At 42.9% G+C, this 24,834-nt stretch overlaps 1 protein-coding gene across 1 annotated transcript; it reads right to left on the reverse strand.

Annotated features, from left to right (window-relative positions):
- Nucleotides 1-4,098: 4,098 nt before the first annotated feature.
- Nucleotides 4,099-24,786, reverse strand: cpsf6 (cleavage and polyadenylation specific factor 6). Its single transcript, XM_065021302.1, is given in 15 exon segments — nt 4,099-4,635; nt 10,312-10,515; nt 11,138-11,291; nt 11,732-11,847; nt 12,436-12,573; nt 13,005-13,274; nt 13,276-13,341; nt 13,343-13,388; nt 13,391-13,507; nt 17,317-17,430; nt 21,246-21,425; nt 21,788-21,933; nt 22,173-22,276; nt 22,666-22,878; nt 24,681-24,786. Coding segments are annotated over 14 exon segments (1,923 nt in total). The 5' UTR covers nt 24,741-24,786; the 3' UTR covers nt 4,099-4,635; nt 10,312-10,316.
- Nucleotides 24,787-24,834: the final 48 nt, after the last annotated feature.

Consider the following 24,834-nt stretch of genomic DNA (forward strand, 5'->3'; position numbering starts at 1 on the left):
AGGTTTCGGACTAGTTTTTTTATAAGCATTTCTCAACAACTGTAGCCCAAAGACCGGCAGATGGCGATATCGAGTCGTTTGCAAAAATGAAACCACCAGATTACCACCTGCCAGCCTTTCGCCAACACCAACTGCTTCACACACGGTCTTGATCAGCTATCGACTTGTTTGCGATCGTTGCAATTTGGATAACTATATCCAAAAGCCTCATATCGTAACTAATAAACAGAATAAATGGAGTCACAATGTAGTTTAGATTATTTTATTTTTTGAGAAGGCACAAGGTGGTACAAACTCAGAGAACCTACTGCCTTTTTTCTTACTGCAAATAGTCTAATAAGTTATATAATTAAAATAGCAATATAATCTGAAATAAACACACATTGACAGTGTTTTAGTCTGCAGTGTAATAATCAACCCTGTCTGATTGAGACATTGATCTTGTATATTTGATAACAATTATCCATGTAATTATAGTTCCATCACGAATGATTTCCTTACTTTGCTGTAACGCGAAGAGGAACACATGAAGTATATTGAATAGCAACTATTTCAGACATTTTTAAGCCGTCATTCTTCATGGATCTGGAACCGACGACTTACCTTCAGGTGAATGTCATGGAGCTGTAAATTAAATCAGGGCAAAAAGAACTACAGCCTACTGTACAATTCAGCATTTGGTGTAAGTGTAACTATGAGTAAATTATATATATAAGAAAATCAAGATCCTTGAAGGGCCTATAACTAGTTTCCCTTTTTTTATCGTGTCAATCATACCTGAGAAAAAAAACATGGTTTTAAGTTTGAGTAAATTAGACCGTTACAATATTTTCACAAAACAGAAAAACTACAGACCTCAGTAATATCCTCCGGTCTTATTCCAGCCTTTATACATTGCATTCTATTGATTAAGTGTACATTTGATGAAGCCAAATCAGCAATGTCGGGAACAGTAACATTTGGCCTAATGGTTCACGGAGACCCGACATCAAAGACGGAGAAAACTCGTTTATTGAAACCACTCAAAACAAGACAGTGCACCTTGAAAAAAAGTTCCATTTCCTGAACACGTCCGAGAGAGAAATTGATCAGGTAAAACTCTGTATGTGATTGTAAAAAGTACTTGAAGGTAATATCTAAGATGGATGCATTATTATATGTACAACATGACAACACTAATTGAGTATGAGTCACACTTGTCGACTGCGTATATATGTACAGTATTAACGTATCAAACCAGCTCCACTCAAATATTCAACCGGTTTGAAAAGACGTTGGGGCTGAAAAGCTATTCGTAATGATCTGGCGAATAGGTAACAAAGCATTGATAACCTGTCCATTAGCACAATAAACATGGTATACTAGCTACATAAAGCATTCATAATGCTCTACACCATATTCAATATCTCAGTGCATTTATACAATAAAATGCAATACAAAAGTTCCACGTATAAAAAAAACGAAGTGTCTGTCATGCCAACTTTACCTGAAGGAGAACTTTACTAAAAGGTTCCATTCAATAACATTCCATGTCAAACACATTGTAAAGTCCTCAAAATGCTCTTTTGTAGCTAGTGGGCAATATTGATAAAAACTTGGAGATATTTATGTGCCAATAGTTGGATGTAAAGTCTAACCAATACAATTAAAAAAAAAAAAAAATGTTTAGTTGACTGAATCAGTTGTTTCAGTGAATGATTCTAGCCACAATAACCACCTAAATATCTATCTTTAGAGTGTCAACACAATGCAAGCAGGAGAGCACCACTAATGTCTATCAGGGCCAGTTAGAAAACACATGGGAGTAGAGGTAGGTTTTACCGCCTTAAAACAGGCATCAATAGCAGTTATTTTAATCTGGCAGACCAGTCAGTGCACAGACCCTGAGAAGCCAGGGAAGGATTGTGCTCTCATGCTTTACAAAATGGACACCTCACTTGAATACTCTTACTACTGTAATCTCCGTCCATTTACAACACCCAGACCCTTACTACTGTAATCCCCATCCATGTACTACACCCAGCCACTCAGCCTTGTCCCAGACCCTCACTACTGTAATTCCCCATCCATTTACAACACCCAGACCCTCATTACTGTAATTCCCCATCCATTTACAACACCCAGACCCTCACTACTGTAATCCCCATCCATTTACAACACCTGGCCCCTCAGCCTTGTCCCAGACCCTCACTACTGTAATCTACCATTTACTACACTACACCCAGCCCCTCAGCCTGGTCCCAGACCCTCATTACTACTGTAATCAACCATTTACTACACCCAGCCCCTCAGCCTTGTCCCAGACCCTCATTACTACTGTAATCAACCATTTACTACACCCAGCCCCTCAGCCTTGTCCCAGACCCTCACTACTGTATTTCCCCATCCATTTACAACACCCAGATCCTCACTACTGTAATTCCCCATCCATTTACAACACCCAGATCCTCACTACTGTAATCCCCATCCATTTACAACACCCAGATCCTCACTACTGTAATCCCCATCCATTTATAACACCCAGATCCTCACTACTGTAATCCCCATCCATTTACAACACCCAGATCCTCACTACTGTAATCCCCGTCCATTTACAACACCCAGATCCTCACTACTGTAATCCCCCGTCCATTTACAACACCCAGATCCTCACTACTGTAATCCCCGTCCATTTACAACACCCAGATCCTCACTACTGTAATCCCCATCCATTTACAACACCCAGATCCTCACTACTGTAATCCCCCATCCATTTACAACACCCAGATCCTCACTACTGTAATTTACAACACCCCCTGTAATCCCCGTCCATTTACAACACCCAGATCCTCACTACTGTAATCCCCGTCCATTTACAACACCCAGACCCTCACTACTGTAATTCCCCATCCATTTACAACACCCAGACCCTCACTACTGTAATCCCCCATCCATTTACAACACCCAGACCCTCAGCCTGGTCCCAGACCCTCACTACTGTAATTCCCCATCCACTTACAACACCCAGCCCCTCAGCCTTGTCCCAGACCCTCATTACTACTGTAATTCCCCATCCATTTACTACACCCAGCCCCTCAGCCTTGTCCCAGACCCTCATTACTACTGTAATCCCCATTTACTACACCCTGCCCCTCAGCCTTGTCCCAGACCCTCATTACTACTGTAATCAACCATTTACTACACCCAGCCCCTCAGCCTTGTCCCAGACCCTCATTACTACTGTAATCAACCATTTACTACACCCAGCCCCTCAGCCTTGTCCCAGACCCTCATTACCCTCATTACTACTGCCAAAATATATACAGATCTGGGACCAGGCTACAACCCTCACTGGCCTAAACCAGTGGGATAAGCAACTCAATAAGAAGTAGTATATACAGATCTGGGACCAGGCTACAACCCTCACTGGCCTAAACCAGTGGGATAAGCAACTCAATAGGAAATCAGGGCAGTACATCAGCCAGCCAATCGGAGCACAAGTTTGCAGATAAGAGACCAAGTCGGTTCACAGCAGTAGTATTGTCCAGATCTGTCAAGGTTGATCTATCACTAAAATAATTCCATATAAGTCAATAATTTTGTTCTACTTGTGTCATTAATATTAGAGTATTGAACCCTTGGAATGTACTTCCTGGTAACATGAAAAAAAAAAAAAATGAAAATCAAGAAAAAGAAAAAAAGTTTTGCCCAAGTATAATCAAGTCCTGAATACCTCTAAAATCACTTAGCAAAAGACATGGATTTTCCCTTTTGGAATTCAAATGGCATACAGAAGTATATGGAGACTAAAAAACAAACGTTTGTCAACAAGTAGCTACATTTTAAGTAGAACTTTTAGAACAAACTGATAAGTCAAAGATTAAAATATCTGTCACATGATCATTCAATGCATAAGTAGTTAACGCTAAATTCAGTCAGATTTCACTAATTCTGGGCATCGGGACAAATACAAACTTTTGGTCAACTGTGCTTCATTTGGTCAATAACAGCACAACTTAAGTGAGAGTAAATTTTAAAATACCTATTTCGTAAAATTCAACATGAATAACGTATGCAGGCAAAAACGTACACATGTAAATTATTATTAAGTGTCAAAACCCCAGTAAACAAGTTTATTACAACACAGAATCTATTTTAATATTCAAAGCAGAGACATTTACAAACATTATCCTAAGGAGAAAAGTAGGGAGGGGCACGAGAGGAACTGAAGACGAAAAAACAACAAACACCTCCCTGTAAAAATCAGCTCTTAACCTGACAAAATGTACACATTATAGCAGTCAAAAGCTGTCCGTTTTGGAATAGAGCAGGCAAATGTAGTCATTTGTTATTTTCGCAAAGCTTGAAAGAAGCCTGTCAACACAGGTAGGTAATCATTTTTTCGTTCACATCAAATAAAATTTCAGTAAAATAAAAATAGCTGTCGAGTAGTTTTTTTTATACCATGAGAATGATTTTAAAGAACACTACTTATAGCCTTACACAGCTGTGAGCGATTCCCAGGTAGTCAGTCCCCTGGTAACCATGGAGACACAGACAGAGAGGGGGGGGGGGGGGGACTAGTTGACAAGGCGATCCTGATGTAGGGCCTGCTGGTTGTGAAGAGGCGTCCTCGTCCCTGTCCTCTTCCGTAGGCTGAAATGTGTGAAAACGAAGGGTGGAGTTTGGTTTGGGGCAGCCCAACAATATACAGTTTGTGGTTTGTGTCATATCCCCTCTAATTTTACAGCACACACACACAGAGGACACAAAACAAACACATGCAGGTACTGATCTTTCTAATGGTAGTCAACTTGTCAAGAGAGTGATTCCACATTACAGTGAGTAAGAACAATGTAGTGCCCACAATGACTGACCCTGCTATACTGTTGAGATCTGAATTCAGAATGTATTCCAATGTGTCCTGCACTAAGTACTCAACTCATTTCAGAGAAGGTTTACAATCAGTGTGTGTGGATTGGATGAAGCTGTTTAAGGGCTCACAGAACATGTTATAATCTAATCTGAAAGTTCATGGGCAGAAGATGGTATCCCAACCCCTAGACCGTACGCACTTCTCAATATCTTTACAGGATTTCACAGATGGACACAATATGGTATTAAGTCTACCTTGTCCTCTGATAGGTGGAACTAAATGTGAGAATTCCACCTATCAAATCCTCTCACATTTTCAACAAGTCCATAAAACCAAAAAGGTGTTAGCGGCCAGTTTGGGGGATCGGTCCCCTAGTCTGAGAGGTGACGAGGGTATAGTTCTCCCCAAACGTTAACGCAGATTTTACCTATTGGATAGGATTTAAAAACGCATAGAAATAATAAATAGAACAGACGAGTCATTAACTTGAATGCAGACCCTCGTTCTAGTCATTCTACAGCTAGGCGTTTAAACCTATCCGATAGGTGAAATCCAATTAGATAACATTTGGGGGGGGATAAAACTGGGCCCAGAGCACTGGGAGAAGCAGAGGACTAACATGGTCAGATTTCCATAGAGGAATGGTATTATTACATCAGGATAAATGTAGAAAAACACACTCTTATCCCCACACACATGTATCAGTAGTCTGAAACAACTGACAAAGCCAGAGCCTGGCATGCACAGGATCAACATTACACTGACAATTCATTGGAATTGCAAACCACATAACCATTCATTAATATTTCAGTTCATAGATCACCCCCCCCAGACAGTTTCCAAACTCATACACCAGGTAAAAGGAATATTCTGTACCTTTTGGTTGTCAATGACAATTTACATTTATAAAAATAAATAAAAAACTAGTTAATAGCCTAGTAGTAATTATTAGTTTAATTGTTTATCAATATCATTTTTAAATCAAATTGAAGCCAGGTTTTGCTCAATTAGTGAATTTACATGGTGCATAGTTGGCAATATCACATTTAGAAAAAGTTAATACCAACCAACATTTCATTGAACAGATGTCCCATCACCCTCCGCACAATCATTTCAGATCCATTGAGCATCTCAAAGGGCCCACAGCATCATCAAGACATGTTCTCAAAACACTAACAATTATAATTATAACTAATGGATTAAACAATGTGACCAGTTGCAGTTTTTGGTACTAACTTCCTGCAGAGTCTATTTTTGCAGGAGACATTGAACGAGTTTAAGGTGGTTGAACAGTCGTCAAAACGAACCTTCTTGAGATGGTGTGGACACCAATGAGTGTTTTAGGAACCACATGATGTGTAGTTGTGAAGGATGAACACACCAGAGAGAGAGAGAGAGAAAGAGACAGTTAAAACAGACACAGAAATATGTTATCAGGAAATCAGGGCTGCTTTCTCCATGCCTGCAAAACATCACTGACACCTATAGACAAATGTGAAAAATAGCTAGTCATTTCTTCCCTGTAAAGTGGGCACATATGATCCCAACGCTAAATGAAACACATGTTGAGATCTGTGAACATAGATTGACAGGTAGTAAGCATAGATCAAAGCATTTCCTCTACCATGAAGTGAGACAAATAGGAGTACAGGTTAATAAAGTAACCTCTCTTCACTCTGTTTCCTTGTCATTTAAAAGTAATGACCAAAACTTTACATTTTTTTAGATTGATTTTGTCAGTTGTATTATTTAAATGTCTTATGTTTATTTGAATAATTTAACAAAATGTTATTGCCATTTAAAAATGGGGGGGGTGCAGAGAAGTTACTTAAATCGAACATGTACATTCAAAGGAGTTATCCCATTTAATGCAAGCATGGAGTCACTACTCAGCAAACTAACCAATCCAATCCAAAATAATATATATCAGTAACACAACCAGATGTTGGGCTATACATTCAAATCACTACTGGGATTTACAACGTCAACATTCAATTAGAGTGTTGACGTTGCAACCCATTTAAAAATAGGACAAATACCACAATTATTTTCTTGACTACACCATTTCAGTGAAACACCCATCGACCTTCAATTCCTACAAGATATTTGGTACCAAAGTACCATGTCAAAATTGTCTGGCTGTCTATTTCAAACTACAGCCTAAAAACAAGACAACCAACAGTAAAGATCCACTACAAATTAGGTGTACCATTAGAAACCTAAAATATCCACATTAACAAAATGGCTGCCATTGAATTGTGGACAATAGTGATGATTCTTTAGTCCTCATTGAAATATCAGATAAGTACTGTACCTGTATTGATTGATATTATCAGCATCTTTCCAAGTACTGTACCTCTGGCAAAAATATTTTATGGTTTTCTTATTCGTTTACAGGATCAGCACATTGTGAAGCCCAGTATTAAGGGTAGAAAAGTAATCAAATTGACCTCAAATTTACACGCAGACATTGCTAGGGCCCTATAAAATCAATTGAAAATTTCCCCCTGCCCAATTCCATATATATAAATATATATAAATATAAAATAAAAACATTGGATGTCGTTACCCTTTAATTCAACTGTGCACCAGTGTTTTGGGGTGTAGTTACCCTTTAATTCAACTGTGCACCAGTGTTTTGGGGTGTAGTTACCCTTTAATTCAACTGTGCACCAGTGTTTTGGGGTGTAGTTACCCTTTAATTCAACTGTGCACCAGTGTTTTGGGGTGTAGTTACCCTTTAATTCAACTGTGCACCAGTGTTTTTGGGTGTAGTTACCCTTTAATTCAACTGTGCACCAGTGTTTTTGGGGTGTAGTTACCCTTTAATTCAACTGTGCACCAGTGTTTTGGGGTGTAGTTACCCTTTAATTCAACTGTGCACCAGTGTTTTGGGGTGTAGTTACCCTTTAATTCAACTGTGCACCAGTGTTTTGGGGTGTAGTTACCCTTTAATTCAACTGTGCACCAGTGTTTTGGGGTGTAGTTACCCTTTAATTCAACTGTGCACCAGTGTTTTGGGGTGTAGTTACCCTTTAATTCAACTGTGCACCAGTGTTTTTGGGGTGTAGTTACCCTTTAATTCAACTGTGCACCAGTGTTTTTGCACCAGTGTTTTTGGGTGTAGTTACCCTTTAATTCAACTGTGCACCAGTGTTTTTGGGGTGTAGTTACCCTTTAATTCAACTGTGCACCAGTGTTTTGGGGTGTAGTTACCCTTTAATTCAACTGTGCACCAGTGTTTTGGGGTGTAGTTACCCTTTAATTCAACTGTGCACCAGTGTTTTGGGGTGTAGTTACCCTTTAATTCAACTGTGCACCAGTGTTTTGGGGTGTAGTTACCCTTTAATTCAACTGTGCACCAGTGTTTTGGGGTGTAGTTACCCTTTAATTCAACTGTGCACCAGTGTTTTTGGGTGTAGTTACCCTTTAATTCAACTGTGCACCAGTGTTTTGGGGTGTAGTTACCCTTTAATTCAACTGTGCACCAGTGTTTTTGGGTGTAGTTACCCTTTAATTCAACTGTGCACCAGTGTTTTGGGGTGTAGTTACCCTTTAATTTAACTGTGCACCAGTGTTTTTGGGTGTAGTTACCCTTTAATTCAACTGTGCACCAGCAAGCGTCACTGTTTGGCGAGTGTTGTTTCTGCAGCACTCATGTGATTGCAGAGTTTGCTAAACAAATGGCCAGCGGATTTATGCAAATAATCACGATACCATTCTGCCAAGTAAATATTAACTAGAGAAGCCTGTGTTTAACAGAATGTTTTTGGGGAAAACCTTTCCATCGACCAGAAGACGGTCGTCATTATATTAGCATCATCGCTAACGGTTTAACAAAGTGTCGGACAGATACTGACGTTTCCTCTTCAGAAAGTTAAAGAAAAATAAGACTCACTGATGCATTTCATTCATATTTTATGATGATCTTGGACCCATTTAGTCGACGCCCCACCAGCCTCGACCCATTTAGTCGACGCCCCACCAGCCTCGGACACATTTAGTCGACGCCCCACCAGCCTCGGACACATTTAGTCGACGCCCCACCAGCCTCGACCCATTTAGTCGACGCCCCACCAGCCTGGACACATTTAGTTGACTTCCTACTAACATTATTGAATATTGAGTCATTCCATTTTAAATGTCTGGATTCTGTGGTTCTGTCCACATTCTCCACAACGTGGATTTTATAGGGCCCTACACTGCCATGAAGTATGCATATATAATATATAACCCCATGTTACCATCAAGGAATACAAAATGGATCAAAAAACCTAAGCCATCATTTTTTTGGAAATCAATCCTTCAATGTTATGGAAAAAACGCACAAAAAAAAAATGGCACATACAGAAATGATATGTAAAAACTGTGTTAATCTAATGTTAACAGCACCAAAAGCAGTAGCAACACTCAAAATGGTCTGTTATACAAAAACCAGGGCTTTAGAGTGAAGGCCAACTACGCTACAGGAGACATAGCGGGCTAGTTACCTAGTTACCACATTCCTGTCGACCTTAAGGGAGTACGACCAGATAACTATTTGCCTAAAAATTAATATAGACAAAACATTTTACCAGCTTGATATTAAAGTCATTAATTATACAAAAACATTAACAAAAATTATTTTTCTTCAAGACCATCAATTTCAGCGTGATAAAAATACAAATATGGCACAGATATGTGTCAAGTTCACAGACGATATACCAAAATCCTTTCCATTATTTAACCCCCAAAACCATACTTTGGCTTATATTAGAGAACTGAGAGTGGTTTTAAAATAGTTTAGACATTTCAATTTGCATGTAACCATTACCTCAGGTTAGCAAGAGTCAGAACCACCTACAGTTTTGGTCATCATTTGGTGGCCTACAAAACAACTCATACAAACAACCCCCTTAAGTTGTACCGTCACAGAGTTCAACCTTTGACCCCTGCTAAATGTACACTAATCATTTCTTGGCACATTGTGGCATCAGGTGTCAAAGAAACCCTCCAATAAACAATTGGCGTATTTTTACAACCTTTCACAGGTGTTGATCATTTGTCATAAAGTACTTTTTCCAACTTAAAGAGATTTAAAACATTTTCAAGCTTACCAGGGCTTCCACATAAAACATCCCCTACAACACACACTCATGCAGTAGAAGCCTGACGACACAGTCAATGTTCAAAGGATGAAAGTAAAAACACAGTCAAAACCTACATCAAGTTTCAGACAAATAATATATATTTACACACATGGCAGCAATGAGTCAGTTCTGGTCAAGACGACAATAATGACCGATGGAACAACGCCTTTACCTACCACCTCCACCTACCGTCGGGCTCCGCAGGGCGCGTCCCGCTCGGGGCCTCTTGTTCTGGGCCGTAGCGACCTGGCCCCTGGCCTGCATTAAGCTGAGGGAGAAGAGTGGTGACATGGTTACGGGTAAGGAGTTTGAACGAGGAATACACACCTCCTCTAACGATGTCGGTACTCCCTCTCGCGGTCTCGTTCACGTTCTCGTTCTCTGTCCCCGCGGTGTCGTTCTCTCTCCCGGCTGCGTTCGCGGTAGTAGTCCTCGTGGCGGTCGCGGCTACGGGACTTGTGGCGCCGGCTCTTCTCCCGGGAACGGCTGTGGTCACGCTCCCTCGACCTCTCGCGTCTTTTAGGGGCAGAACTTACATTCATACATCAAACTCTTAACCAACCGCCAAAGCAGGTCTGTCCATCGGCCAAAACCATCAATAATTTCATAAACAATGACGTCACCAATACAACTGTCACTAACACTTTGATCTGTCAATCAATTACATTTGAGACAATATTACCCAGACTGTTTTATAATAAGTGCATTTAAATACAGTTGGTAAAAAAAAACATCACAACCATTCCCAGTCAATAAGAACAGAATAGTACAGGAATACAGGCACAATGACTAGCAGGTACCGAACATCATCCTGAATTATCAGACACCTTCAATTCATTCACCTCTCTCAGTTGTCTGTTATAACAACCAGGGTTGGAGTCAAATCGGTTCATTCCCTTATAATTCCAGTCAATTCAGAAAGTAAACCATATTAAAACTCAAGAAGAATTTGAATTACTGTGTGCTCCCTGAATTTAAATGGAACTGCCCCCCCCCCCCTGAATAGAAATGAGCTGACCCCCCGAATTGAAATGGAACTGACCCCCCCCGCATAGAAATGGAACTGACCCCCCCCCCACGCTCCCTGAATTGAAATGGAACCACCCCCTCCCTGACAGGAACCACAGCAGAATGAGGAAGAGGTTGTATTTACCTGGAGGCAGAGCCGTAGGACTTGTTCTCGATGCCGTGGAGACAGTCCTGTAGAGAGCTGATGAGGACCTTGCAGCGGTCGTCAGCAGAGACCTTGGACTGCTTGATCAAAGAGATGGCTGTCACCAGAGTCTCTATGGCACTGCCGTAGTCAGCTAATGGAGAGAAGGAGACATTAACATCACATGGTACAGCTCAGACACTTAGATAAGGGTCACTTGTGAAAGTACGCAATACAATCTACAAGCAGCACAGATAAAATGTGTGTGTGTGTGTGTGTGTATATTCAGCCCCACGGTAGAGTGTGTTGTAGTATTTGTGAGGTGTGTGTGTATGTGTGTGTGTGTGTGTATTCAGCCCCTCGGTAGAGTGTGTTGTAGTATTTGTGAGGTGTGTGTGTGTGTGTATTCAGCCCCACGGTAGAGTGTGTTGTAGTGTTTGTGAGGTGTGTGTGTGTATTCAGCCCCACGGTAGAGTGTGTTGTAGTATTTGTGAGGTGTGTGTGTGCGTGTGTGTGTGTATTCAGCCCCACGGTAGAGTGTGTTGTAGTATTTGTGAGGTGTGTGTGTGTGTGTGTTTAGGGCATGATCCATACCAGCGCTAGCATCTGACACCGCCCTAGAGATGGCACTACTGGAGATGGCTCGGTTCCGGTTCATGATCTCCTCAAACTCTGCCTCGCTCAGCGGTGTCCGCGCCGACTCCATCTCCCTGGGACAGAGACAAGCAGAAAGGAGACAGCGTCAATATCTTTTTTTTAAGTCGTCAAACTCAACGACAAACTCAGAACCACTAGATACAGGAAAGAGGACGTTTTAGAGGAAGGAAAAGCTATTTTTTTTCAATTAGTCTTTCCTAACTCCTCGCCTTCTAAAAAGTCATTGGAGGAGAAGGTCAGAGGGGAGGGCCCGTGACTGTTCTCCACCAATGAATTTTGCGAGGTCGCACGAAATGGAGAAATTGATCAAGAGCAAGAGAGATTGAGAAAACAGAGGGGTGAGACAATCAGATGAGTCAAGGAACACACAGTTAATGGACAGCTAAAACGACACAGCAGACGCAAACCACGTTATCCAAGCCTGTGGGAATTAACACCAGTGATAACTAGCTAATCTAAGGAAACACACAACACACACACCACACAGTTTACTTATCAGCTTATCAAAATCATAGCTCGGCCAAACCATCAACCACAACAAGCATCCACTCTCAAAATTCAACAAAGCCAGGCACCAGGTCATTACAGGGGAAGCTAGTTCCTAATGTTCGTTCAGCGGGTCTGGTAGTATTTCTACTAACCCTGGGTCACTCGCATTGTGCAAGTGCTGGCCGCCATTTTTCAGATCGACCAAACCCTCGTTAATCCAGGGGTCTGGGCAGCCGCGGGGCAGGGGGGCCCTGAGGTCAAACTCACAGATTAGCGGGGGACGCTGGTTACTGTAGGCAGCCAGAGGAGGGAGGGAGGGAAGGAAGGGTGGATGGAGGAAGGGAGATTTCAGGAGGGTCACTAAAGAAACCACGCTTCGTAGTCAAAATACTAAAGTAAAAAAATACCCCCCCCCCCTTAAAAGACGCACCCAACACAAACACAAAACGATGACGGACTGTTGCTAAGGGAACCTGACAGTGCTATAAAACAAGGTGTTGGATGATGTCCTGGTGTTGCTTCTACCACAGCTGTTCTACATACTGAAATAAATTCAGACTAAAACTGGCAGTATTTGTCATTCAATAGATCAGTTTTCTTCCAACACGAACCATCATCTAGAGTAGAGTAAAGGAGGTTGGAACAGAACCGAAGAAGAGGGAAACTGACTTCCTGTAGAACTGGCAGGACGTGACGTCGTGATCCTGTTGGGTTATATTACCTGCCGGCGGGGCCGAAGTCTCCCCGGTCATACGGAGGTGGCCGTCCATAGGGGTCGTTGGGCCCGTTGGGGCCCCTGCCGTCTCCTCCAGGAGGGCCCCCCATGTTGTTAGGACCCCCAGGAGGAGGGAAGAACGCTGGGTTGACATGGGGAGCCGGTGGGGGGCCTCCAGGTCGGGGCCCGGTCATGTGTGGTGGGGGAGCGAGGGCCAGAGGTGGTCCAAGCGGCCCGGGGGGGCGAGGAGGGAAATGACCCGGGGTGGAGGGCCCTGTTGGGGGGTGGGGGGCCAGGAGGAGGGCCGAAGCCGTGTGGGGGAGGACCAGGGGGAGAGGACCCATGGGGGCTGGCCGAACTGGCCGGGGAACATGACCGGGGGTGGGGGCGGTCGCCACGGTTGGGGGCCTTGCATGGGAGGGGGAGGCCCTGTCCTGGGGGAGGGGGGCCTAGGGGTCCAGGGGGACCTAGTGGGCCAAGAGGGGGTCGAGGTGGGCCCTGCATACCACCTGGAACACAGAAACACAAAACAGAACCTTCTTGAGTTTGGATTCACTACCAACTGTTTGAAAGCAAACTAAAGCATTGTGGTGACCCAGTGTCAGTAGACGGCGACGAGCAGTTCCCAGTGTCAGTAGACGGCGCAGAGACGTTCCCAGACGTTCCCAGTGTCAGTAGACGGCACCGAGACGTTCCCAGTGTCAGTAGACGGCACCGAGACGTTCCCAGTGTCAGTAGACGGCACCGAGACGTTCCCAGTGTCAGTAGACGGCACCGAGACGTTCCCAGTGTCAGTAGACGGCACCGAGACGTTCCCAGTGTCAGTAGACGGCACCGAGACGTTCCCAGTGTCAGTAGACGGCACCGAGACGTTCCCAGTGTCAGTAGATGGCACCGAGCAGTTCTTGGAATCCAGAGACCACGAACAGGGAACTCAAGTACTGCAGAAAATGTCTTTGCTTGGGTTTGATGACTTCTGGATAGGAACTGTGACATTTTAAGTTGCCTGACGTGTTGGTGAGAAGATATGAAAAATGCTCAAATGTGTGATCCTGTATGTTTAAGTCCCTGCCTTGGAGGCCACCTTGACTTAGTGGGATCAAAGTTAAAGCTGAGAAGGCAACACAGCAAAGGACTCAAACAGAAGCCGTGAATACTGACGTTGGACAACGTGAAGGACCACATTCACATCTCTGACTGTTTGACACAAGGGGCGGGCTGCATCAACTCTTAAACTGGGTTAAATCATCTTGTTGCACCACATTTTAACCTAGTTTTAAATTAAATCCTAGTTAAATTAAACCTAGATTTTAATGAATCCTAGTTAAATTAAACCTAGTGAAATTTAATCCTAGTTAAATGAAATCCTAGTTAAATTAAATCCTTCCTCTTTTCTATGTTCACTTTAAACCTAGATACAAAAGGACAGAGTTGGTCAGAGAATAATTAGACAGTTTGAATCATGTTGAGATGTATAATAATAACTCATTATTAATAGGCTATGTACATTCCCAATTTGTACAACAATTGAATTGGGGCTTGTGATATGCCCAGCCTTGGTACGAATGATAATGTTATGGAACCTGCTGCAACGGGCCTGATAACAGTAACATTGTAGTGAAGTAGCATTAACCTTCATTTCACCAGTTATTTATGCTTACTAAATATTGGTGTGTGGAGTTGTCCATCGTCATAAAGGAGTTGCGGAGAGGGGCAAACTGCTGGGGAATCGTCTCGCATATCTTCTGGGTGATCGGAGACCCGCCCTCTGGTCTGAAATAGACCCCGCCCTCTGGTCTGAAATAGACCCCGCCCTCTGGTCTGAAATAGACCCCGCCCTCTGGTCTGAAATAGACCCCGCCCTCTGGTCTGAAATAGACCCCGCCCTCTGGTCTGAAATAGACCCCGCCCTCTGGTCTGAAATAGACCCCGCCCTCTGGTCTGAAATAGACCCCGCCCTCTGGTCTGAAATAGACCCCGCCCTCTGGTCTGAAATAGACCCCGCCCTCTGGTCTGGTCTGAAATAGACCCCGCCCTCTGGTCTGAAATAGACCCCGCCCTCTGGTCTGAAATAGACCCCGCCCTCTGGTCTGAAATAGACCCCGCCCTCTGGTCTGAAATAGACCCCGACCCCCTCTGGTCTGAAATAGACCCCGCCCTCTGGTCTGAAATAGACCCCGCCCTCTGGTCTGAAATAGACCCCGCCCTCTGGTCTGAAATAGACCCCGCCCTCTGGTCTGAAATAGACCCCGCCCTCTGGTCTGAAATAGACCCCGCCCTCTGGTCTGAAATAGACCCCGCCCTCTGGTCTGAAATAGACCCCGCCCTCTGGTCTGAAATAGACCCCGCCCTCTGGTCTGAAATAGACCCCGCCTGTCTTCTGCCGCATCCTTTTGGTCTTTCTCTTGTTAAAATGATTAATTCCCCCAGCACGCTTTCATCCGATTTGGATCCCTCTTCTCTTTAATCCGTGTCGATCCATTAAACATGTCGCCCAGGTGTCTCCCTTCTTTTTGACAGTTGTGTTGTCAGTCTTTTTATCCTCCAGTACTTTACTAAATTCCTCCATCAGCTCCGACAATAAATAAATATATATTTATTTTTTAATAAACTGATACATTTGAACTTCTTTGACTTGCCATGATCAGATTGCTAGCGGACAAATAATAAGTGGTTAAATAACGTTAAGTAATGACAATAATACATAATATTGCATGCTAGCTAGCTTGGTTTATAAACTATCTAGGTAGGGCCTCCCGAGTGGCGCAGTGGTCTAAGGCACTGCATCGCGAGCTGTGCCATGAGAGATTCTGGGTTCGAATCCAGGCTCTGTCGCAGCCGGCCGCGACCGGGAGACCCATGGGGTGGCGTACAATTGGGGGGGGTTTGGCCCAGCGTTGTCCAGGTTAGGGGAGGGTTTGGCAGACAGGGATGTCCTTGTCCTATCGCGCACTAGCGACTCCTGAGGCGAGCCCAGTGCACGCTGACACGGTCGCCAGGTGTACGGTGTTTCCTCAGACACATTAGTGGTTAAGTGGACATTGTATCAAGACGCAGTGCGGCTTGGTTGGGTCGTGTTTCGGAGGACGCACGGCTCTCGACCTTCGCCTCTCCCGAGTCCATACTGGAGTTGCAACAATGGGACAAGACTAACAACCAATTGGATACCAGAAAAAGGGGTAAAAAAATAAAATAGCTACAGTAGCTAACGAATGAGTTGTCTGTCTAGTACTGGCAAATAACGGATTTTTATTTCAAATCAGCCAACCCATGAGAACCTTCCACGATGGATTTATAGTAGTTCTAACATTGTTACGAAACAGCAACTTTGTGGCCTCATTTGTCAAGTAGGCTAGCTACTTCGTGTCAACTCACAAAATACCTCACATATTGGCGTAACACGTCACGGATCATATTTTAAAACCGTTAATCATGGATTTACCGATCCAGATTTGAAATGAAGTGGTGCAACACATCTGATTAATTATAAACCTAGATTAGCTCTAATCCGAGATGAATTATAAACCTAGATTAGCTCTAATCCCAGATAAATTATAAACCTAGATTAGCTCTAATCCCAGATAAATTATAAACCTAGATTAGCTCTAATCCCAGATTAATTATAAACCTAGATTAGCTCTAATCCCAGATTAATTATAAACCTAGATTAGCTCTAATCTGAGATGAATTTAAACCATGTTGGTGCAACCCACCCTAGCTGTCCTGTGAATTAAAATTCAAGATTGAGCAAGATTATAAATTTTGCAAGCTATTAGCAACGAAAGCAAAGAACCAGTTGGCCGACAATCAGGACAGACAGGCCTGGATGGCTGGAAAGACCATCTTGGTATGGAGCAGGCAGGACTGACTGGTCTGGATGTCTAGCTTCCAAGAGTGCTGGACAGCCAATAGAAACAGAACAAGCAACACAGCATATAAAGATTGACAGTTAAGACAGAATGATCAATAACCCAGGACTTAAAGTGTGGGGGGGGGAGAAGAAGCTTGGTCAGTCAGTCAGTCAGTGCAGGACTCCATAGACAGACAGGCCTTAATAAAAGAGAACATGTAAGCAGGGGGTAGAGGGGGGGGGGGGGTAATCATTCTTATTTAATACATTAGCACTGTGGTTGCAAAAATCCAAAACATTACCAAAACTCCCAAAAATTCCAGGTTGGAGGATTCCATTGTAGCGAATTCCCTGAGAATTACATAAATCCTCCAGCTGGGATTTCTGGAAAATCTGGGATTTTTGGGAAGATTTGGGGAAGATTTGCCAACCCTAGAACTGCTGTCAACAGGAGTCGAGGCATTTCACCTCTGGGTCGCCAATTCCCATCACGTCCCGGCGGGAAGCAATTGAAATTCATATCCATCAGGTGGCCTTCTTGGTGTCTATGGTTAATGAGTTCAGGTGGCCTCATCCCCGACCCTAGTGGGAGGAAAAACACAATCACAACAAGGCTGTGACCACACTGGCCATCCGGCCAATGGCAGAAGCGCAGCTAGCAACACAGGAAGAAGTTCCCAAAACAGAAAATTAATTGTGTTTTTTATTATTATCTGTGGTGGGGGGGGGGTTAAAACAGGGGCAAACTGGATAAAACAAATGTTGAATAATACCCCCCCCCCCCATCCCAACACAATTCAGGTACTTCACTCAACTTCTGAAAGCAAGGGGACAGAGAACAGAAGTCAGAATGTAATGAAACAGACAAAATGTGTAGAGATGGTAGGTTGGTGCTTTCCAATCCTTTCTACATATGGTCACGTGGAAGACAGGATAATACCCAGACAAGAGGAGCCATCTTCAGTTCAGTCCATGCAGAGCATAACACCAACAGTACTGGCCTGGCTGTCAGTGGAAGATCCATTCACACTGCTTACAGCAGAAACAGTACACCAGAAAGGAAGCCATTTCATTGGTTGTAATCAGGGCACGGTTTAAATTTAACCAATTAAAACGGGCTTCCTTTCTGTACTGTTTTTCAGGGTATCTGCAGGTTCCATTTAGTTGAATTGAAGACTAACAACCTTTTTTAACTCCACTTTGAACGCAATTGAATAGTTATTTTGAGGTCTGCCACAGCTGCTAATATTCCCTTCCAGAAATGAGCCCATGATGGTACAAAGTAGTCTTTTTAGGACTGGCTGTAATTCCAGTGTCAAGACAGACATAACATAAGTTAGCCATTTAATCTATTTGTTCAGGGAACACATGATGAAAATACAACCATGTGCAACATGTCAAAATAGGATCCAGAATAAATCAGATCTAAAGATCCAAATATATATAGGTTAATTAACCTGAATGTTTTTTGTACCCATTGGCCTAGGGGGCCTAGGCTATTCACCACCTGAGTTAGTAGGAACTCTAAACACATTAGCTAGATCGCTAACTCTAAAGATGATATTGCTGTTAGAAAGCCATGCAATTGATTTAACAGTAAATATAACGTCCTACAAAAACACTCCATCGGTAGACCTATAAGCTACTTGTGTCCACCGCGAATGGCCCACTCCGGTCCATTCCACTGTGACATCATCTCAATGACACTCTGTAAAGTGGTGTTATTGGCCCACTCCGGTCCATTCCACTGTGACATCATCTCAATGACACTCTGTAAAGTGGTGTTATTGGCCCACTCCGGTCCATTCCACTGTGACATCATCTCAATGACGTACTCTGTAAAGTGGTGTTATTGGCCCACTCCGGTCCATTCCACTGTGACATCATCTCAATGACACTCTGTAAAGTGGTGTTATTGGCCCACTCCGGTCCATTCCACTGTGACATCATCTCAATGAGGTACTCTGTAAAGTGGTGTTATTGGCCCACTCCGGTCCATTCCACTGTGACATCATCTCAATGATGTACTCTGTAAAGTGGTGTTATTGGCCCACTCCGGTCCATTCCACTGTGACATCATCTCAATGACGTACTCTGTAAAGTGGTGTTATTGGCCCACTCCGGTCCATTCCACTGTGACATCATCTCAATGACGTACTCTGTAAAGTGGTGTTATTGGCCCACTCCGCTGTGACATCTCAATGACACTCTGTAAAGTGGTGTTATTGGCCCACTCCGCTGTGACATCATCTCAATGACACTCTGTAAAGTGGTATTATTGGCCCACTCCGCTGTGACATCATCTCAATGACACTCTGTAAAGTGGTGTTATTGGCCCACTCCGCTGTGACATCATCTCAATGACACTCTGTAAAGTGGTATTATTGGCCCACTCCGCTGTGACATCATCTCAATGACACTCTGTAAAGTGGTATTATTGGCCCACTCCGCTGTGACATCATCTCAATGACACTCTGTAAAGTGGTGGTATTGGCCCACTCTGTAAAGTGGTGTTATTTCATCTATATTGACATTTGAGATAGAATTGTTACACTCACAATAACCTGAGGCTGTCCTATTTTTAAATCATTACATTTGTATGGGCTAATAGCAGTACGGCCAAATGTTCAAAACATTTTAGATAAAAAGAATATCATAAAATAGCTCAATTAATCCTTGGTAATACCTTCTTAAAACAATTTCATATAGTTTAGTAGACCCCCCCCCAGTTTAGACTGGGATTAGACTGTTTAGTTCCAAAAATAAAGAGTTAAATGTTATAGGACAGACACGTCAGAACAAACTTCCTTTAGAGTTCGGGGGTCTGCTACTATCTATTGTTCATGTAGTGAATCCTATTCAATGTGTTTGCATTAAACTAATAGCAGTAAGGCCAACAAAAAAAAAGGTTAATCCCCCAAAAAATGTTGCTAAATATCTTGATACTTCAAGGGGTCTCAAAATTCTAAAGCCAAATACACGGAACTAAAATATAAAACGCAACAAGCAAATTGTAGGTCCAATGTTGAATAAACTAAAATAAATAGAAAAGTAATATTTCTCTCAAATGTTGTTCAAATTTGTTTTCATCCCTGTTAGTGAGCATTTCTTTTTTTCCAAGATAATCCATCCACTGGACAGGTGTGGCATATCAAGAAACGTATTAAACAGCATGATCATAACACAGGTGCACCTTGTGCCCGGGTGACAATAAAAGGCCACTAAAACACAATGCCACAGATTGAGGAAGCGCACAAGTTGAAGAAGCGCACAATTGGCATGCTGACTGCATTAATGTCCACCAGAGCTGTTGCCAGAAAATTGAAAGTTAATTTCTCTACCATAAGCCACCTTCAACGTCATTTTAGAGAATTTGACAGTACGTCCAACCGGCCTCACAACCGCAGAACGCGTGTTTGGCTTTGTGAGGGTGAGCAGTTTGCCGACGTCAATGTTGTGAACAGATTGCCCCATGTTGGCGGTGGGTTATGGTATGGGCAGGCATAAGCTACGGACAACAAACACAATTGCATTTTAAATCGATGGCAATTTGAATGCAGAGATAACATGGCGAGATCCCGAGGCGCGTTTTGTTTAGGTATCTGTTACCAACGGATACCTAATCATGTGAAATCCATAGATGACGGCCTAATTTATATATTTCAATCGACTGATTTCCTTATATGAACTGTAACTTGGTATAAGCTGAAATTCTTGCATGTTGCCTTTCTTCTTGTAAAATTATCCTTGGTATGACCTTCTTAAAACAATTCCATATAGCCTCGTAGAACCCCAGCCTGGCTTAGACAGGGCTTTGACTTATGGGTTAACAGTAAGTCCATTTAAGAACATGTGGTTGGATAGCTCTCTCCAACGTCTTGAAAGTGGCCTCCAGTATTATTTGACGTTCCATTGTTAATTTTAGTTTTTGCAGCGTGTCAACAATTAAGCAGTAGCACAATATAACATTAAGCAGTAGCACAATATGGGGCGGCAGGGTAGCCTAGTGGTTAGAGCATTCGACTTGTAACCGGAAGGTTGCAAGTTCAAACCCCCGAGCTGAAAAAGGTACAAATCTGTCGTTCTGCCCCTGAACAGGCAGTTAACCCACTGTTCCCAGGCCGTCATTGAAAATAAGAATTTGTTCTTAACTGACTTGCCTAGTTAAATAAAGGTAAAATAAATGTAAAAAATATATATATAACATTAAGCAGTAGCACAATGTAGTCATCTTGGTCACATTTTTTTTAAGACCTTTGAAAACTGAATTTAAGATACTTTAAGACTTACAAAATCTATTTAAGACAGACTTTTTAAAGAACCAGCAGACACCCTGGTTTTAGCCGAGAGCCGTGCGAACGGACCGACCCGACTGCTGGAGTGGGAAGAGTACTCACCTGGGAAGTGTGGCGGGGGCCCTCCGGGTCCGATAGGCCCAGGGAAGCGGTCTCCTCCAGGGCCAGGAGGCCCGGGGAAGCGGCCTCGGCCCCTACCCATGCCCATGGGGAAGCCACCGCGGGGGCCCATGGTGGGGGGTCCCGCCTTCCCATCTCCGGACATCTGCCCACCCGATGTACCTGGGCATAAAGGGAAAGAAGAGGGCAGAGAGAACATTCAAATCCCCAACTCATTGTGCTCACCCAATTAGGTAGTTCTGAACGCTAAAAAAAACTCTTAATTAGTTCACTAAATCGACGTATTTATTCAATGTAGTTATTAATCAAATGTATAAACTATTTTTATAGAATTTCTGCATTGACAGCAGAGGCAGACTCAAGCCCCAAATACTTGGGCCTGCTTCAGCGTATTTGGGTCTTTCCAGGTTATCGGACCTACCTTGTCATTAAACCGTGCAGAAAAAACAAGAATACTAATTTATAATTATTATTCTATAACTCTAATTGCCCATCCCCGTGTGGAGGCACGCAGGTTCACCTACTTTTCCGAGACTGCATCTCGAACTGGCTGAGGGACTGTTTGTTGCAGGGGGTAACAATGGGGTTCTGTCCGTGGAGCTCCCGTTTAGCCAGCAGGTCCAGTAGCTTCCTAGAGGACGTGTCTGAGCCCACACACACCAGGGCAAACCTAATGGGACACACAAGGGCATAATGGGACCAAGTCAGCATCTCTTTCTTTCCTTGGCTTTTATTTGGGTATTTCTTTTCTGTTTTTCTCTTTAAAATAATTGAATAAATGAAGATCAAAGTACAACTACCTGTGTGTAGTTCAAATGTATTAGGAAAGTCAACCACAAAAAAAAAACACTGTCTGTTCAGAGTGTCCGTGTGTAATGAGGGATCATGAACGGCAAGGAGAAAGCTCACCCTTTACTCTGGCCGTTGGCTCTGTTCTCAAAGAACTTGATCTCCAGCAGATCCTTAATGCCTATCGATCCAATGGCGTCTGTCAAATCTTCGTCTGTTGTCCACTGGAAAGGGGAGGCACATCAAGACCCATTACATAATTGATGCACATTAAGGGCTAGTTTCCCTGACCCCGACTAAGCCCATCTCTGGACTAAAAAAAAACACTTCCAACGGCGATCCTCAAAGACCCACTGAGCACGCTTTTTATCTCCGGAGATAAACTTAATCTGGGTCTGAGTAACTGGCCCGTTTATATTCATCTTTGTTATTCAGCAGACTCTGTTATCCAAACCCATAACCTACCCATGTGAGATTGCCTATGTACAGGGCGATCCTCAAAGACCCACTGAGCACGCTTTTTATCTCTGGAGACAAGCTTCATCTGGGTCTGAGTAACTGTTTATATTCATCTTTGTTATTCAGCAGACTGTTATCCAAACCCATAACCTACCCATGTGAGATTGCCTATGTACAGGGCGATCCTCTTGCCAGTGTACGTGTAAACCACGTTGGGCGGGGTGCTCTTGTTCCCCTCGGAGCCAGCAGGTGGGGGTAGGTTGTCCAGGTAGTCCCGGTCCTCAGGTGCGTCTCCGTTATTATTGGCCGAAGGAGAGATAACATCGTCATACAAGTCTATCTGGTCATGGGCAGGGTAGTCTGATTCCTGTGGGGGATAGAACACAATAGGTCAACCTTACATCACAGTCAGTCAATCAATAGTTGTGCTCCAGAATGTCTTTAAAACTCTTGAAATTGTTTCTTCATGTCAATGTTGGGTCCTACAGATGATATCAACAAAGACGATCTGGAACGAGCCGCAACAACATGCTTAGACACGTGTGACGGTCAGAGAGCAGAATGAGGTCTGAGCTGTTTAAAACGATTTGTGATATTCAGGACATGAAATAGAAAAGATGCAGAGACATTACTGCACATCTGAATAGGCAAACAATGTGAGCCATATTATCTAGCCAACATTTCAACAGTAACAGTTTGTTGCCTGGAGCTGGTTGTATTTTCAGTCCAACAGTATAATATTTTGGACAGTCCCCGTGCTAATGAGTTCCTAACAAACACTTCCAGGTACTTTGCTTTGAGTCAACAAAACAGAATTTGAATAAGTAAAACATCCAAATGAGAGTTTGCAATATGCAGATTTGTTTGGTACAAATGGACTACTGCTCTGGAGATTTTGACTCTGAACATTTTTGAAAATATCCCTTTAAAGTGTACACAATGAAAAAGACTCGGCAAGTATGACCAACCCTCAGCATACACAACACTTCAGTCTACACACACTGCATCAGAGTGCAGTTGGCAATCTTTGCAGAAAGCTGACATGCGAAACCATAGAGATATCTGCATTTTTTTGTGTGAGAACTGGGTCAAATATCCCCCACGTAAATGAACAAATCAGTCCTATGTGATTGATCAATGAGAATCAAACTCAACTCAAAACGAATAGCATTTCCATCTTAACTATTCTTGAACTGCACTGCTGGGTTAAGGGCTTGTACCGAAGCATTTCACGGTAAAGTCTACAATTGTTGTATTCAGCATTTCACGGTAAAGTCTACAATTGTTGTATTCAGCATTTCACGGTAAAGTCTACAATTGTTGTATTCAGCATTTCACGGTAAAGTCTACAATTGTTGTATTCGGCGCATGTGACAAATACAGTTTGATTTGAATAGCATTTCCATTTGGCATTAACAAAAAAGCAGTAAATAAACAAAAATATCAGATTTAGAAAGGCAGTTGATAAAAATAAAATGAAACCATTCATGTTTCTGCAACATGGCATCTTGAAAACGTGTTTTTGCTTTGAGAAAAATTAAAAGATTAACATCAACATAACAGCTAACTTCATCCTAGCCAGCAAGCAGGGGGAGTGACGCCGAGAGCGCAACAACCTTTTAAACAGTCGCCGACCGGAGGGAAACTACACTTTAATTATATTTTAAAAATTTAACTCGTTATTAGCACAGTCCCTACTGTTTTATACTATTAGGCAAACAGTTACACGGTAATGTGTAACTAGGTAGTTGAATACCAATATAATGTTAGCGTACGACGACAAACCAGGCCACGGTGTTTTTGTGTTGCGGAGGCCTTCCCCGCCACTTCGCCTCCGGTACAACACTGTCGTTAACAATGGAACGACCACGTTGGCTTGCAAAGTGAAACATATTTACCTATCGAAATGTATACATTAGCCAACAAACATAAAACTAAGGAGGGACACAACATCCACGTTACTATTTAAAAAAAATATTTGACAAGTCATTGCGTAGGTGCAATTCGAAAACGCTGCGACGAACACAGGCAACGCTTTGCAGGTCTCATCGGACACCAGATAACTCGGTTTAACTTTCAAAAAGCATTTTAGCAAATAAAAATCATAGGGCAAAACAAAAATATGTCTATAACGGTGCAGGATTTAAACAAATGTAACGGTTTGCATACCTGGTTGAAATCCTCTTCAACATCGGCGTAGATGTCGATGTGATCAACTCCGTCAGCCATTTTCCAGACCACCTCCTCCACCGATCGACCTGAACAAGACAAAATGCAAACAGGAAAGCAGAAAACGTCACATCTGGGGACATTAATCCTAGTT

This window comes from Oncorhynchus nerka, linkage group LG8 (genome assembly GCF_034236695.1).
Source record: "Oncorhynchus nerka isolate Pitt River linkage group LG8, Oner_Uvic_2.0, whole genome shotgun sequence".
NCBI lineage: Eukaryota > Metazoa > Chordata > Actinopteri > Salmoniformes > Salmonidae > Oncorhynchus > Oncorhynchus nerka.